The sequence below is a fragment of the Protopterus annectens genome, chromosome 11.part0 (genome assembly GCF_019279795.1).
Source record: "Protopterus annectens isolate FY-2018-M chromosome 11.part0, PAN1.0, whole genome shotgun sequence".
In the NCBI taxonomy this organism is placed as follows: Eukaryota; Metazoa; Chordata; order Ceratodontiformes; family Protopteridae; genus Protopterus; species Protopterus annectens.
The window spans coordinates 915987906-916003343 of record NC_056745.1 but is presented as its reverse complement, the minus strand read 5'-3'; the positions used below and the strand labels follow the sequence as shown (position 1 = coordinate 916003343).

The 15438-nt window shown below is 42.7% G+C and overlaps 1 protein-coding gene across 2 annotated transcripts in view; it reads left to right on the top strand.

Annotated features, from left to right (window-relative positions):
* The window catches only part of UPF2 (UPF2 regulator of nonsense mediated mRNA decay), a 2519933-nt gene that overhangs the window by 450847 nt on the left and 2053648 nt on the right, over nucleotides 1–15438 (top strand). For both annotated transcript variants that reach the window (XM_044088310.1, XM_044088311.1), the window contains exon 8: nucleotides 10456–10541. In XM_044088310.1, coding sequence (XP_043944245.1) covers nucleotides 10456–10541 — 86 coding nt within the window. The remainder of the gene's footprint in view (nucleotides 1–10455; nucleotides 10542–15438) is intronic.

Here is a 15438-nt window from a genome sequence, read left to right as displayed (position 1 = left end):
ACTGGCATCTGGGGCAAGAAACACTGAGGAAAATGGCGTCGGCTGATGCTTTTATACCCGAAGACCAACAGAGATGACGTCGGGTGGAGTGCGACATCAGCCGAAGCCGGACCCGGACTTTGGAATCCGGCCGACTGCAGGGCTGCCTGATGACAGGACAACCCACTTGTTATGACTGCAGATGCTATCCAGTTCGGACATCTACATTTATGGTAGGTACAAAACTGTACTTTTTGCATCCATCTTTGTCTGGATTCAACCCAATAAGAATGTGGACTGGATCAACTACATTTACTATAACCAGCAGCATTTTGTGAACTATACCAAAGATGCTTTAAAAGGTATTGCTGAACAACTGGAGGCCACTTCGCAAGGTGGCATGGCAGAATCGAATTGCGTTGGATATACTCCTGGCCAAAGAAGGAGGAGTTTGCAGGATGTTTGGGACTTTCTGTTGTACGTACATTCCGAATAACACTGCCCCTGATGGGAGCATCACTCCAGCTTTGAAAGGTTTGGAGATGTTATCCGAAGAATTGGCAGAGAACTCTGGGGTAAATAATCCCTTTTCAGACTTTCTACAAGCGTGGTTTGGAAAATGGAGTCATCTCATCAGCAGTTTCCTGGTGTCCGTCGGAGTCACTGTGGCTATCGTGGTGGTATGTGGTTGCTGTTGTATACCCTGTATCAGAGGTCTTCTACAAAGACTGGTTGATACTGCTGTTACGAAAACGATGTACCAGCAGTTGCAACAGACTGGTGAAAGTGAATGCATTGAAATGTGACTTTTGCAAATGTTTTGAAGTTTAAAATTTTGTCTTGCAAATGAAGTAATGTATGCAAAGAAAAACTTAGTTTTTACCATATATTGCTGAAATAAAAAGACAAATAAAAGTGTTTTGAGGGGGGAAATGTTAAGAGAAAAAGTTTTAAAACATACTATTATTTGTCTCTTTCTCCCATCTAGCAAAATGAATATGCTATTTGCTGAAGTGTTGGTAAGAAAAGGTCATTGAACCATGTTTATTAAAGATGGGCTTTATCTATGATAGATGTAGTTTGCTTATGAACTTGAATAACATCTGTTTTCTATACTTCTGAATAAGAGTTAATTTACTGAGGCAGGCTGTGGAAAATTCCAGCTACCACTGTTGAACTAAGTATTCTGTACCTTTTTGAACATTCTGTACTAACTGTGGTTTTGAGGTAAACATTCTACACTAGCTGTGGTTTTGAGGTAAAACATTCTTTTCTGAGGTAATTTGTGATCCTAGATGTTTTTCATAGCCAACTGTCAACTGTCAGAAATGTAACAAAAGCTATTTTGGCTGGTAACAGGAAAGTATAAAAGTTGATGTCAGTAAACAAGCTGATCAGATTGAGATCATCCTGGCCAACATGCTGCTGTAATCTGGTTAGGTGCAAATAAAGAAGTTTTTCATCACCTGAGGCAGATGTGACTTGCTTGAATTTTTTCTTCTGACAGGTAACACGATGAACATAGTACAGTTTTGTACCTACCATAAATGTAGATGTTCGAGTGTTCACCCTGCTGCAGTCCAGGTTACCCTCCCTCCAACCCCTCTGATCTACTGGCTAAATCTCTGCTATGCCTTACTGATGTATTTGCTTATAGCTGAAAGATTTTTGTGTTTGTACAGTGTTCACACCTTTTGGTACTAATTTGGATCACCTTTTTGGGGGCACCTGACATCTGGGGCAAGAAAAACTGATGAAAATGGCGTTGGTTGCAATATATGTACCCCTGGCGCACTGACGTCAGGGATGAGGCGACAGCAACCGACGTCGGACCAAGACTTTGGAAATCCGTCCGACTGCGGGACCACCTGACGACAGGTTAACCCCAAGTGTGATGACTGCAGCAGGGTGAACACTCGAACATCTACATTTATGGTAGGTACAAAACTGTACTTTTTAAGGTTTCTGATATTCAAAGGAGGTATTACAAACTCCTCCAAATGGAGTCTCCTAAGCTCTCTACTGTACCTCCTTTCTTGGCTATTCTACTTGATCCCTTTTCAGCAGTCCTTGTGGCCCCTGTCAGTCTCCAACCCCAAAGAAATCTGTTTGATTTTACAAGGTGCCTGATGATTGTAAATTGTTGTACAGATGCTCTTCTGTTGATCTTTCTGTAGTGTCTGTGTCTTCTGATAGACCTTCTAAACCTTTGCCGTCTACTGAACTATGTCCTTCAGACAAGGACAGTAGCGTGGAGGAAGGTGTAGGCAAAAAGTCATATACTGCTGCCACCCTGGCTTTTTGGGCTAATTACCAGACTAATATGGTACAGGTATGATCTAGCCCTTCTTTCTCAAGCTACTCTGCAATCTCTAACCTCCCTGATTCAGAAGAGAAGGCCTCGGTCGTCTCTCTACCGTGATCTCCCTCTCAAGTGGCTCTCCACTCTATTAAATGCAGTTATGATGCAGCTGATGCTTCCTCTGTGGCTGCTGCCTTCAGTTCTGTTTTAAGATGTTACTCTTGGTTTTGTCTCCAGCACTTACCTGATGATATTAAAGCTAAATTGTTGGATGCTGCTGTTGACAATAACCTTTTTGATTTTGCTTTTGCTGAAGTCCTTCCAGGTAAAGACAAGACCTTTCAGAATTGAAACATATTTTATGTCTCCTATCCCTAAGTTCCAGGGGAATTGTCTATTCAAATATGCTTTTGTACATAGACAGCCTTGCCCTCTTCCTAAAGGCAATAAGGGTTCTAGTCTTGTACCTCATGCTAAGTCTACTCAGACTCTTACTTCTCTGAAGGCTCCTTTTTAAGACAAACCAGGTTCTATCTGATAGTTTTCTTCTTTCCCTGAGTGAGCTTCCTCTCTCCCTTCATCTTTCTTTGTCACTTCTTAGTTGGATAAGGGTCACTCAAGAGTCTTTGCTTCTGCCCGTCATTCTCCAGGGCAACTTCATGGTGTGGAAATCCCTTCCTCCTTTTCAAGGCATCCTTCAACCTCCTCAGAAATGGCTTCCTTTCTTTCTAGACCTCTGGGTCTTTTGGCCCAGGGTGGCATTCTCATGCCCTCTACCCAGGAAGGGAAAGGATTTTATTCCAGGATGTTTCTGGTCCCCAGGAAAAAAGGTACCTGGAGACCCATTCTGGATCTTTCTTAGCCTGACAACTTTCTAAAGGTCCATTCCTTTTAGATGCTGTCCTTTCAAACCCTGTTCCCTCTTCTGTTTCCCCAAGTTTTCTTAGTATTCCTGGATCTCAAGAATGCCTATCTTCATATCCCTATTCATCCTCTTTTCAGGAAGTTTTTACGTTTCTCTGTTTCTTCCTTGCATTTTCAGTTCTCTGCTTTGCCCTTTGGCCTTTCTACTGCCCCAAGGGTATTTACCAATGCCTCGCTTTTGCTTTTTGCAGGATGACAGGAGTTCAGATCTTTCTTTATCTGGATGATGTGCCCTTTCAGGCGTCATCCTCCGAAGTATTGGTTCAGCACCTGCAGTTTATGGTTTGTCTCTTACAATGCCTGGGGTTTACCATAAACTTTCAGATGTCAGTCCTGTTTTTTCCTCACAATCATGTGTCTATTGGTTGCAGGATCCAGACCATTCCCTTGCTGGGGACCTTGCCTCCGTCCACTGGATTTTCTATTTCCTTTCTTTCTGTGCTTCAAACTGGAGCTTCACTGGTGAATTCATCAGCTTTTTTCAACATGGGATGCCCCTTTTAACCTCCAGTCCCATCTCAGGAACTTTTTTTTCGGATGCCTCAGACAGTGGGGAGGGGGGGCAGCTTCTTTTGGCTGTCTCAAGGTCCAGGGTCTGTGATCTCCTCATCAGAGGTCAGCTCACATCAACTTAAAGGAGATGAGAGTTCTCCTCCTTAGCTCTTCAGACTTTTCATTCCCTCTTTCTTCCAGCGCCTCTAAGTATGAGTTATACAGCTCAGCAAGCTCCTGCCTGGTGCCCTGCAGAGTTCTACAGCAGCAGAGAGACAAAAGAGAAACTTTGGAGTGATTAAGTATCATATTTCTGCATTTTCTTGCTGCCTTTAGCTAATTCCGCCGAAACGCAAATTTTTTAGAGTTTCTGTGATTTAAAAATCTTGTTTCAGCTACATATTGTACTTATTTTACTGCCTACACTTTAACAAAGTCATTTTTGTGTTTAAATTACCTGTTTAACTGTTGTAGGCTACACACTCGTGTGATAGCCATTTCTGTGCATTTAAAGTGTTTTTTTTTAATTGTATCTGCTTTATTTTCTGAAAAAAAAAAAAACTTGTTTTCCCACCTTTCTAAGCTAGTTTAGTCCAGTTTTCAGGTTAGTGCTGAATTCAGGGCTGTGTTATGAGTTTCTGTGTTTGCCCATACCTTACTTGGATAGAAGGAAGTTTCTCTGCTCACTGTGAGAGAGGAAGCTTTGAGCAGCCTATCTGTCCCTGGAGGAGTGGTTTAAGCCCAGAAATTAGTAGTTTATTGGCCATTTTGGGCTAATTTCTATCTCTTTCATTCCCTGCTATAAAACCCACATTTGCACGGTTTTGCACACCGGGCAGCGCCAATTAGCTAGGGTATAACTATTCCTGGCTCCACAAAGTCTACTCTTCAATTTTTCCCTTGGAACTAGACAAACTTTCAACTTAAACACTCAAATCTTTCACTTTTCATCCCAGCACTTGCCCAAAACTCATAGCAAGCAGTAATAAACCTTAGCACTAGACCCCCCTATACTGTAGAGAAAGACGAGGCTCTCTCTATTCGACCTTACCACCCAATCAGTAAAACAGTTCACTGTACCTATCCAGGCATGTCCAAAGGGCAGTTTCAGGTGTACTCTCCAGTCCAACTGGTGAATCTGGGCATTTTTGCCTCATGTACACAGCTAACCCTCTCCTCCTTCCACCAAACACTAATACATGCGAGATATGCAGTTATACAGCCAAACTGGAGGCTAAGCTCTCTCAACCCAAGACTGGACCAGGCAATCAAGAGGCGAAGGGAATTACTTGCATCACATCACCAGTCTCACATAGACCTATGAAACCAGCATTGGCAAAAGACACACATAAATACACAAAAACATACTCGGAGGCTCTAAATAAACTTCTGCAAAAGCAACAGAGACCTCCAAAGTAGACATCCAAGCATCCTCCACCCACCATCACAAACCATGAAACACACACTTCACAAAACCAGTGTGCCACCCAATCACTGCCCTTAAGGCAAAATAACATACCCAACACACTAGTAATAGGTGACTCTGTAGTCAGGCACGCTGACATCCACTCACTAGGCTGAACAAGGAGAAGGTTACTTGTTAGCTGCCTTGCAAGTGCCAGGATCCGCCACATAACACAAGCACTTGGGTCACTCCAGAACAAGTACAAATATGACTCTGTCATTGTCCATGTTGGTGTGAATGACCTGAGCCGTACCTCACTGGACTACATGAAAAGAGACATGGAGGAGCTCTCTGATCACGTAGCCCAGGCCGGTATGACCCTGACCCTGAGTAGCATCCTGCCCTCACCAAGAATGATACCACGGTATAGAGAAAAAATTATCAATTTCAACAATTGGCTAAGTTTCTGGTGTCATTCAAAGGGGATCCAATGTCTGTCAGCCTGGGATGACATGCTCGACGAGCCATGCTGCTTCGCTGGAGACGGTTTGCACCTGTCACCCTTAGGCTTTCAAATACTGGCCAAGGCTGTTGCCACCCCCATAGTGCCTTTTTTAGGCAAGGCGCAAAATCAAACCCACCGCTGTAAATAGCACAAGTAACAAAAAACTGAGGCTAATGCTGCTCAGTGCCAGAAGTCTAAACCTCAAAATGCACACACTCGAGGCACTCCTCAGTATGGAGAAAATAGATGTATGTGCTGTAACAGAAACCTGGTTTAAGGCTCCAGAGAGCACCCCAGCACTACCAGGCTACAACTCGTACCATACATTTCGGCCACAAAACCCGGACCGAAATACAAAAGGCAGGGGAGTATCCGTATTCATCAAGGATACTCACACCTCCAGGTTAGAGGCACAACACGATGCTTCAGAGATCATCCACGTGCAACTAACAACAGGCAAAACTGCTATTCAAATTATAGCTTGCTACAGATCACCCACCATGTTCCCGGACCCCCACTCCGCATTCCTGGAAATGCTGGGAAACATAAAGGTCCTACCTAACACCCTGATATTGGGTGATTTCAATTACCCAAACATTAACTGGGAGAACTACTCAAGTATGAACTCTCTTGCCCAACATTTCCTAGAATTTATAAACTCAAACTACCTGGATCAACTGGTCAACACCCCCACCAGAAGTGACAACATATTAGATCTGGTCATCACCAACATGGGTGACTGGTGTTCCACACCAGAGGTCAACCCCTCGCTGGTTAGATCTGACCATAAACTAATCACTCTGGATATCCACATTCCGCCACCACCCCCGGTCAAAGAAACCACCTTGAAAAACTTTTCAAAAGCAAACTTCACGTTACTTAAGACCGAGGTGGGAAGTTTCAAAGCCCCCATGCTAAAGGATAATGCTGTCCAAGCTGCAAAATCCTTTACTAATGCACTCTACGGGCACCTACAAGAATGCATGGATCGTGCTATCCCAAACAAAACCAAGACTCACTCCTCCAAGAAAAGGAAACCAGTCTGGTGGACTCCTGCCATAAACGAGCTATACAATAGAAGGAGGAAACTAGTACAGAAAAGAGTAAAATCCCAAGAAGGGAAGACATACCTGATCAGTATCGGCAAGAAACTACGTTCCCTCATAAAATCATCCAAGGCTAGGTTCGAAAGAAAAATTGCCATGTACTCCAAAGATAACCACAAGGCATTCTTTAGCTATGTCAAGAATGTAAGTGGCATTTCTCAGATCTGCTTGGAGTTAGTGCAGAATGGCACAAAATACACTGAACCCACCGATATAGCCAACATCCTGGCAGACAGGTTCAGTGCAAACTTCACCCCCCTCTCACCCCCAAAAGGGCCCATAACTATACCAGAAGAATGTAGTGCCCCTGAAATCACAGACACTCAGTTTAAAACAGCCCTCCTCAAAGGGTTAAAACAGCCCTCTCCAAAGCCAAAAACACAGCATCAGTGGGACCGGACGGTGTCCCAGGCTGCGTCCTACACAAACTCAAAGATGAACTAACCCCTCACCTAAACACACTGTTTAAACTCAGCCTCTCCACAGGCTACTTGCCCATAGAGTGGCGCACGGCAACAGTTACTCCGCTGCACAATGGTGGAGCCACAACGGATCACGGGAACTATCGCCCTATAAACCTGACTAGCATGGTCTGCAAAGCTATGGAACACAGCATCATGGATCTCATTAACAGAGACATTGGAAACCTCTAAACACTGGATCCTACCCAGTTCGGCTTTGTTAAGGGGAGATCATGCCTCCTAAACCTGGTGAACTTCTTTGAGACAGTTATGAAGGCTAAGACGAGGGAAAGGTGGTCCACACAGCCTACCTAGACCTTGCAAAGGCCTTCGACACCATTCCCCACTTAGGTATTATAGACAAGCTCACCAGCCTGAACATAAACCCCTACGTCACAAGATGGGTTGCCAACTGGCTCACGGACAGAACCCACATGGTAAGAGTTGTGGGAGCTAGGTCTGACTCTAAACCGGTTACAAGTGGCGTTCCCCAGGGCTCAGTCCTAGGACCCCTCCTCTTCGGCATATACTTTTCAGAGGTACAGGCAAGCACAGGAGGACTATGGCTAACCAGGTTCGCAGACAACTGCAAACTAGGGGCTGTAACTGACTCTCCGGCTGACACAGACATCCTCCAAAAGGGTCTCACTGAGGCATATACCTGGTGTCAAAACCATGGCCTTAAGCTAAATGCCAAAAAGTGCATAGTCAACCCCTTTGGAAAAAACAAAGTACCCACAAACTACCACATAAGTGGTAGCCCCCTAAATATGGAAGACGTAATAAGGGATCTGGGGACCCAAGTAGATAGTAACCTCTCCTTTGATAATCACATTGCCAAAGTGGTTAGAAAATCCTTCTATGTGGCCCACCTAATAACAAAAGGGATTGCATCCAGATCGAAAGAAGTCATTGGGCCCCTCTACCTATCACTCATCAGACCCATCATAGAGTACAGTGCCCCATTTGGGATGTACCTTACAAGACACCTGCAACAACTGGAAAGACCACAGAACTTCCTCACCAAGAGGCCTCAAGAAGATACCCTATGCAGCTCGACTGAAGAAACTCCAGCTGTACTCTGTTGCATACCGCCTACTCAGAGGTGATCTCTGCCTGACATACAAGGCCATGTCCAATCCAGAGTTGATGGACATGCTCCACCTAAAGAAAACCATATCCCCTCAAGCCACACGCTCCAGGGATCTAAACCTCACCACAGCAATAAATAGGATGTGCTGGAGGGTTAGATTCCTGTCCCAGAGACTTCCCATGCTCTGGAACAAGATTCCATTCTACATTAGGCAGAGCTCCTCGCTAGCCCTCTTCAAGAGAAACCTTGGCGAGTGGATGGGAAACAGAAAGTTTACCCAGGGATCACTTCAATGGCTCTTCTGGACAGAGGCACAGGGAACTAATCTAAGGGGGGTGGCGAAAGCTAACACATTCTGGCTAGGCTTATAAATGCCTTCAGGCAGATAGCCTAGTACCTACCTATGAACTTAAAATCTTCATAGACAATACTACACTGATGTGGTAAATCAACAAGTAAAGGCGGGGGGCACGGTCTTACCTTGTTAGCAGACTGGCCACAGGGTGGACATTCTCACACAAGACAAGGGGTCTGATCCATCCTCACTTGTGCGCTCTTCAATTGACACTGTGGGTTATAGGGTTTTGATCCCTTTTAGGCACCTTTTTTTCTGAGGACATGATTAGGGTTCTGCAGGAGGCCAGGAAACCACTACCAGGAAGTCATATTTGTCCAAATGGAAGAGGTTTCCTGTCTGGTGCCTTTGTCATAACCAGGATCCATTTTCTGTGGGGATCTGTCTGGTTCTGTCTTACTTGCATGAATTCCTCCATGCTGGGTTAATGTATGCTTCTGTTAAAGCTAACCTTTCAGCTGTTTCTGCTTGTTTTCCATTGACTCCTCCTCTTGCCTTTAGGTTTGAAGTCAAGTATTTCTTAAAGGCGTCCTTCATATCAGGCTTCTTAAGAAGTCTGTTTCACCTTCCTGGGACCTCAGTTTTGTTCTCGAAAAACTCACTCAGGCTCCTTTTGAGACTTGCAACTTCCTTGAAACATTGTACTTGGAAGGCTGTTCTTCATTTGGCCCTTAGTTCAGCTAACAGTCTCTGAACTCCAGGCTCTTATGGATGTTCCTCCTTTCTTAGTTTTTCATAGGAACAGGGCCTCTTTGTACTTATCTTTTTTTTTTGTCCAAGGTGGTTAATGAGTTGTCTCTTAGTTTATTAATTTGCCCTCCTTTTTGTATTCTCCGCAGTCTGCAAGTGAAAAGGTTCTTCCCAGTTGGGATTTGCATAGACTGCGCAGTTTTGATTTGGATAAGACTAAGGTCATTTGCAAATCTGAGCAACTTTTTGTTTCTTTTCATCCCAGATCTCTAGGTTTGGCTGTTTGTAAGCAAACCAGATCCTCTTGGACCTCTAAGCCCATTTGTTTTTATTATGCCTTTCATGGAAAATGTCTTTCTATCTCTGTAAAGACTCATTCTACTAGAGTTGTTGCTTCCTCTGTTGATTTATGCAAACAGTTTGCTACCAATTCCATCCTTGAGCTGCTACTTGGACTTCTGTCCATATCTTGAATAAGCATTACAAATGGAATGTTGTTAACAGAGCAAGAGCTGGCTTTGCCAGAGCTATCCTGCATGGGTTTCTATAGGGCTCCTCTGTGCCTTCCTCCTCCCATGTTTTTTCATGAACTTTTATACTCTCCTTTTTGTAAAGAATACTGCAACATGGATATGGAAGGACATAGTACAGTTGTGTAAAATCTTAACGTAACAGTAGATGTCCTTTTCTTCACTGTTGCAGTATTTTCTCACTCCCTTCTCCCTTTTCTGCTGTGCCCTTTTCCTTCTGTCTTCCCGGCCTGGAATTCTTTTCCTTTTTTCTGGATGTACATGTCCCTCCTAGTTCCTAGGATTAATTGCTCCACCTGAGGCTATTCAGATGTATGTATGTCTGCACGTCACCTTCATGCCCTATGCCTTATGTGGGGAGCTTACATGTGACATACGACCTGTATAAAATTTAAGGCTTTAATATACTGCCTGGATGTTGGGCTACCCTTGGTAGGGAATTTCTTTTGTAAAGAATACTGCAGCAGTGAATGGAATGGCATCTACTGTTATGGTAAGATTTTACACAACTGTACTTTCTTGATATGAAAGTATGAAACTGCTGTTCATTGAGGTGACCATTCATTTGCACTGAAGCTGATTTTCTGAAGGATACCTACTTATTTATGTCTAGGCTGCAATGGACTTCTGTATGAATATGAATACAAAAGCTAACAGAAGAAAGTTAGTTCGGGCCCTTTTCACAGTCCCCAGGCAGAGGTAAGAAAGAAAAAAGTTTTGATGTTTCATTGTTTAGGTGTATTTTATAAGTATTTGTTTGATTTTTTTTTTTATAGAATATGTATTTAAATTTACATTGTACTTTGAGGAAGGCAGTTGACATCACTAGGAAACAAGTAGGTTGGCCACTATCTGCCTGCCCATAACCACTGTAGATTTTCTTGTTGGCAGTTCTGAGCTTGAAGAATAGTCTGTTCTTATACCTTGTGATCCAGCACAGTTTGTTTTTGTATTTGTCACCTACTGAATGTCTTTGCAGTATATAGTCAGCATTTGCAGGTTTGCCAAGACTTTATTTCTTTGAATATGGATTTACATTTGAGTCTTTAAGCACTTTTCTCAAGTTGTACATCTTTACTTCCTACATTTTGCAAAATGCAGCTTTTGCTCATCTAGTCTGGATGTAATAGACGAGACTTTGTGGGTTCTGTTCAAGCAGCTTTATTATGTACAAACACATCAGGATTGAGACGTAATAACTTTAACGTAGGTAAACTTGGGTACAGATTAGCTATTACACTCATACATGCTCACTGTCTGGCTCCACTCTCAAAATGGCACTGAAGCTAGCATGTGCCTGCTATTTATATGCACGTTCAGTCATTGAAATGCTTCTTAAAAGATAAGCACACAAGCTCTGTTCTACATCCTCTCTCTTTGAGAAATTGGTTATGCAATATTGACGGTTATATTTATTTATTTACATTTGTTTACTGGGAAATTCCAACTGGACACAGGTCCTTTTATAGTGGAGGCCTGGGGAGAAAAGCTTCACAGAACAATAAATGAGCAGCAGAATACATGAAGAACAATTGAATATACATACAATAGCAAATATTACATACTGCAGCAAACATTAGCTATACATACAATATGAAACTAGTAATGATCAGATATACCAATATCTAGCTAGAGGCTAGGAATAAAGGTAGGATGTATATACAGATAGTCCTAAGCTCAAACGGATACTGTTCTAAACTTGTATACTTAAATCTTATATACAAATATTGCACTAAACTCAAGCAGATATAAAGCAGATGGTCCACATGAAGGTGGAACAAGCTAGAATGGCTAATGGAATGGAAGTGGAAGATAGAGGCGTAAGAGAGGAGACTGAGTGAGTAGTATATGTGGTAGTGAGTGGAAGCTAGGTATAAGTCAGTTGGATATGTATTTGAAGTTGAGATGAAGTTAGGTAGTTAAGCATGTTATAACAGGTCTCAGAGATTGAGTGAGAAGGAAAGAGGAGGGTAAAGTGTGAGCCAGAGCCTGCAGAGGAAGGAATGCAATGATCAGAAGGTGTGAGGCAGGGTGGCTGTAGGAGTGGAGAGGAAGGGGAGGTAAAAAGGAGGGTTACTAGTCGGGATTGGTGCATGGAAATAACCAGAGACTTTTTAAGTGAGTTTTTAGTGCAGTCTTGAAGTGATTGCAAGAAGGTGGTGTGGTTATAGAGGGGGGGAGTTGTTTCCATAATCTCGATATGATGCAGGAGAATAGTGCTTCTCCCACTGAGTTCTTGGGTTTGGTCACTAGAAGTAGATTTTTGCTGCTGGAGTGTAGTGGTCTAGTGGAACAGTAGGGCTGGAGAAGGTTTTGAAGAGACTGGACTTTAAGAGGATGGTTTATTAACTTGTGGGCGAGAGAGAGTTGATTCAGGTAAAGAAGTTGAGGGAATTCAAACCAGTCAAGTCCTCTAAGTGAGATACAGTGGTGGCTACGATACGATGCACCAGTGGCAAGCCTTGAGTTTGTTTAGGTCTGTTTTGTCTAAGGTAGGTAAGTGTAGGAGAGGCGTAGAGTAAAGTGGAGATTAGGTGGGAATTGGCAGCAGAAATTCTGGCTGTCTTGGTGAGGAATTGTTTGTTTGTTTCTGTACAATGCACCTAGTTTTTTGTGAACTTTTTTTATGGTAAGAGAAATGTGAGTGTCGATTCTGAGATTATCAATCTCAACACCAAGTAGTTTGGTGTGTTCTGTTGGGGAGATGACGGTATTGTCTTTCTCTAGAATATTGAAGTGGAGGATAATTGGGTTAGATTTAGGGGGTTGGAAGATAAGGAGTTTAGTCTTGCTCAGATTGAATAATAACTGGGGATTAGATAGCCAGCTTTCTACAGATGAAAAGGCTTCCTGTGTGATCTTGTGAAGTTCAGGTGTAGTTGCTGCTGAACAGATGAGTGGCGTCATCTGCATACTGTATAAGAGCAGCTTGCTTGGTGGTTGTGAATAGATCATTGGTGAAGAGTGAGAATAGTAGGGGACCAAGGATGGAGCCTTAGGGAACACAGAGTGTTACAGGAAGTCGAGGAGATGGGTCATTATGCCAGACAACTGATTGTTGGCGGCCAGTTAGCTGCGAAACCAATCAATAGCTGATTGGGAAAAGGGATAGGTTAGTGAGAAAAGAGATTAGTAGTTTGTATGAGACCATGTCAAAAGCCTTCGATAGATCCAGAAGTATAGCAGAGGAGAGCAGGCCATTATTTTTATGATGAAGGATAGCGTTGGTGAAAGACGGCAAGGCGGTAGTAGTACTGTGGTATGGCCTGAAGCCATGCTGGGTGCTGGAGAGGTGGTTATTAGCTAAGAGGTAGTCTAAGACTTGAGAATGGATGCATTTCTCAAGTATCTTGCAAAGTGGAGAAAGGATGACTATGGGCCGATAATTGGAAAGTTCAGTGGAGGAGCCACCTTTATGGAGGGGAATTATATTGGATATTTTCCACAGTGTGGGGACATAGCTTTCTGATAAGGACCGATTAATTAAGATGGAGACTGGATAAGCTACGGCTTCTGCTGCTATTTTTAGGTATTCAGAGGGGAGATTGTCAGCTGCAAATTCTGTAGGCTTAAGTTTCAATAGAAGTTTTTTTATATAAGAGGTAGGTACTGATGAAAAAGAAAAGACTGTGGGCAGAGTACTTGGTTTTGATGTAGGGAGGGTGGGTAGAGGGTTGTGTTGTTTAGTCAAAGACAGAATGGTTTCAGTAAAGTGTTTATTGAATGAGGAAAGGGGAGAGGTAGGTGGGGGGGTGCCTACTTTACCTGGGTGGAGAATGGAGTTTATTGTGGACCAGAACTGTTTAGCGTTGTGAAGGGAGGAGTTTAGGGCATACTGATAATATTGGGTTTTATCTTCTTTTATTTGTTTTTTGACCTTGTTGTGCAACTCTAGGAATGACTGTCTAGAAGGGGGGGGGGTTAAGTGCTAGTGCTCCCAGGCCTTATCTCTGATTTTCGTTAGTGCCCTGTTGTTTTTTTGTAGCCAAGGGGCGTACTTTGTTTTGACTCTAGCATTTCTTATGGGGGCATGTATGTTTAGGATGTTTAGGAAGGTGCTATTGAAGAAGTGGACGGCTTCCTCCAGATTGAGGTCCTTAGTGGTGTCAATCACATTTTTGAATGAATTTAATAAAGGAGAGTGGGTTACAGTTTACCCTATTTGGATTTGCCTATGATGATGGGTTTAGCACAATTTAAGTGGTGTCTCAGAAGGAAAATTGGAGTGTGGTCACTGAGGCTGTCTGGTAGACAGCCAGCTAAGTATGAGTGAGGGTCTTTGTTGACTAAAATCCAGTCGAGAGTAGTATGTTTGTTCCATCCGGGTAGGTGACTGTATTAGTTGGGAGAATCCATGAAGGGTTTAGGTGGTAGGCTTGGGTGATTGTTACTACAAGATAGCCAGTTGATATTAAAATTACCTAGGATTATGGTTTCCTGGGGTAGGGAATGATTAGAACAGTTCAGGAGGATTTCCAGGGGTGGAATGTTTTGGCCAGGTGAGAAGTAGCATCCTGTGATGTTGATTGTTTTATTTAGGTTTTGTTTGAGGTTGGCATATAGGATTTCTTCATTTCCATTGTGGAGGGCAGATGTGTTTAGGGATCTGGATGTTGAGGTGATGTTTAAACATTAGAGCCACACCACCCCCTTTCTTAGTCTGTCTACTCGAAGAATGTTATAACCTGTTGGGAGTATTTCCTCACTTTTAATGTGAGGTTTGAGCCAGGCTTCAGTCAGGATGAGAATATCAGGAAAGGTATAAAGCTATATTGGCATTTAGGTCATGGGTTTTATTAGTTATACTTCTGATATTTATACACATGAACAGGAGGTCAGATGGCTTTCTGTTGGATGTTAGTTGTGATAAGGGGCAGCTATTAGGCAGATTTTTAGGTGAGGAGTTGGTAATGGTAGGACCAGGGTTAGGGTAGATCTCACCACTGAGGGCTAATTTAGATAGGGAAGTAAACATAACTTTTATAAATTTGGTAATTAACCTGTCATATTTTAGGGAAATTTTTTATTTGAATGTAACAGGTGACTGGTAGTATTATTTATTTTATTTATTTATTTATTTATTTATATTTGTTGACCGGGAGTGTCTGACTGGACGTAGGTCCATTTTCAGTGGAGGCCCGGGGAGAAAAGCTCCACAGTTAAAATAAACAGACAGTAGTTGCATTGGATTACATAGCGATTAACAATTTACATAGCAATTACTTACAACATATTTACAGATGAAGAACATAGTACATCAGTAGACAACTAGAATCTTTATCTGTGAAGTACATAACAGACATTAACAAATGTTACAAGAAGAAGTTCCTGCTGTAGAATAAGTACTGGCTTATGAGCATCTGAGTTTGCTACAATCAAAGTAGTTAGTGGAGTGGAAAGAAAGGTAGTGAACTTATTTATCTGTGAAGTACATAACAGACATTAACAAATGTTACAAGAAGAAGTTCCTGCTGTATAAGAAGTACTGGCTTATGAGCATCTGAGCTTGCTATAATCAAAGTAGTTAGTGGAGTGGAAAGAAAGGTAGTGGTTGGATGGGGAGGGTGATATTAGAGTGGGAGTTGCAAGGGCATAG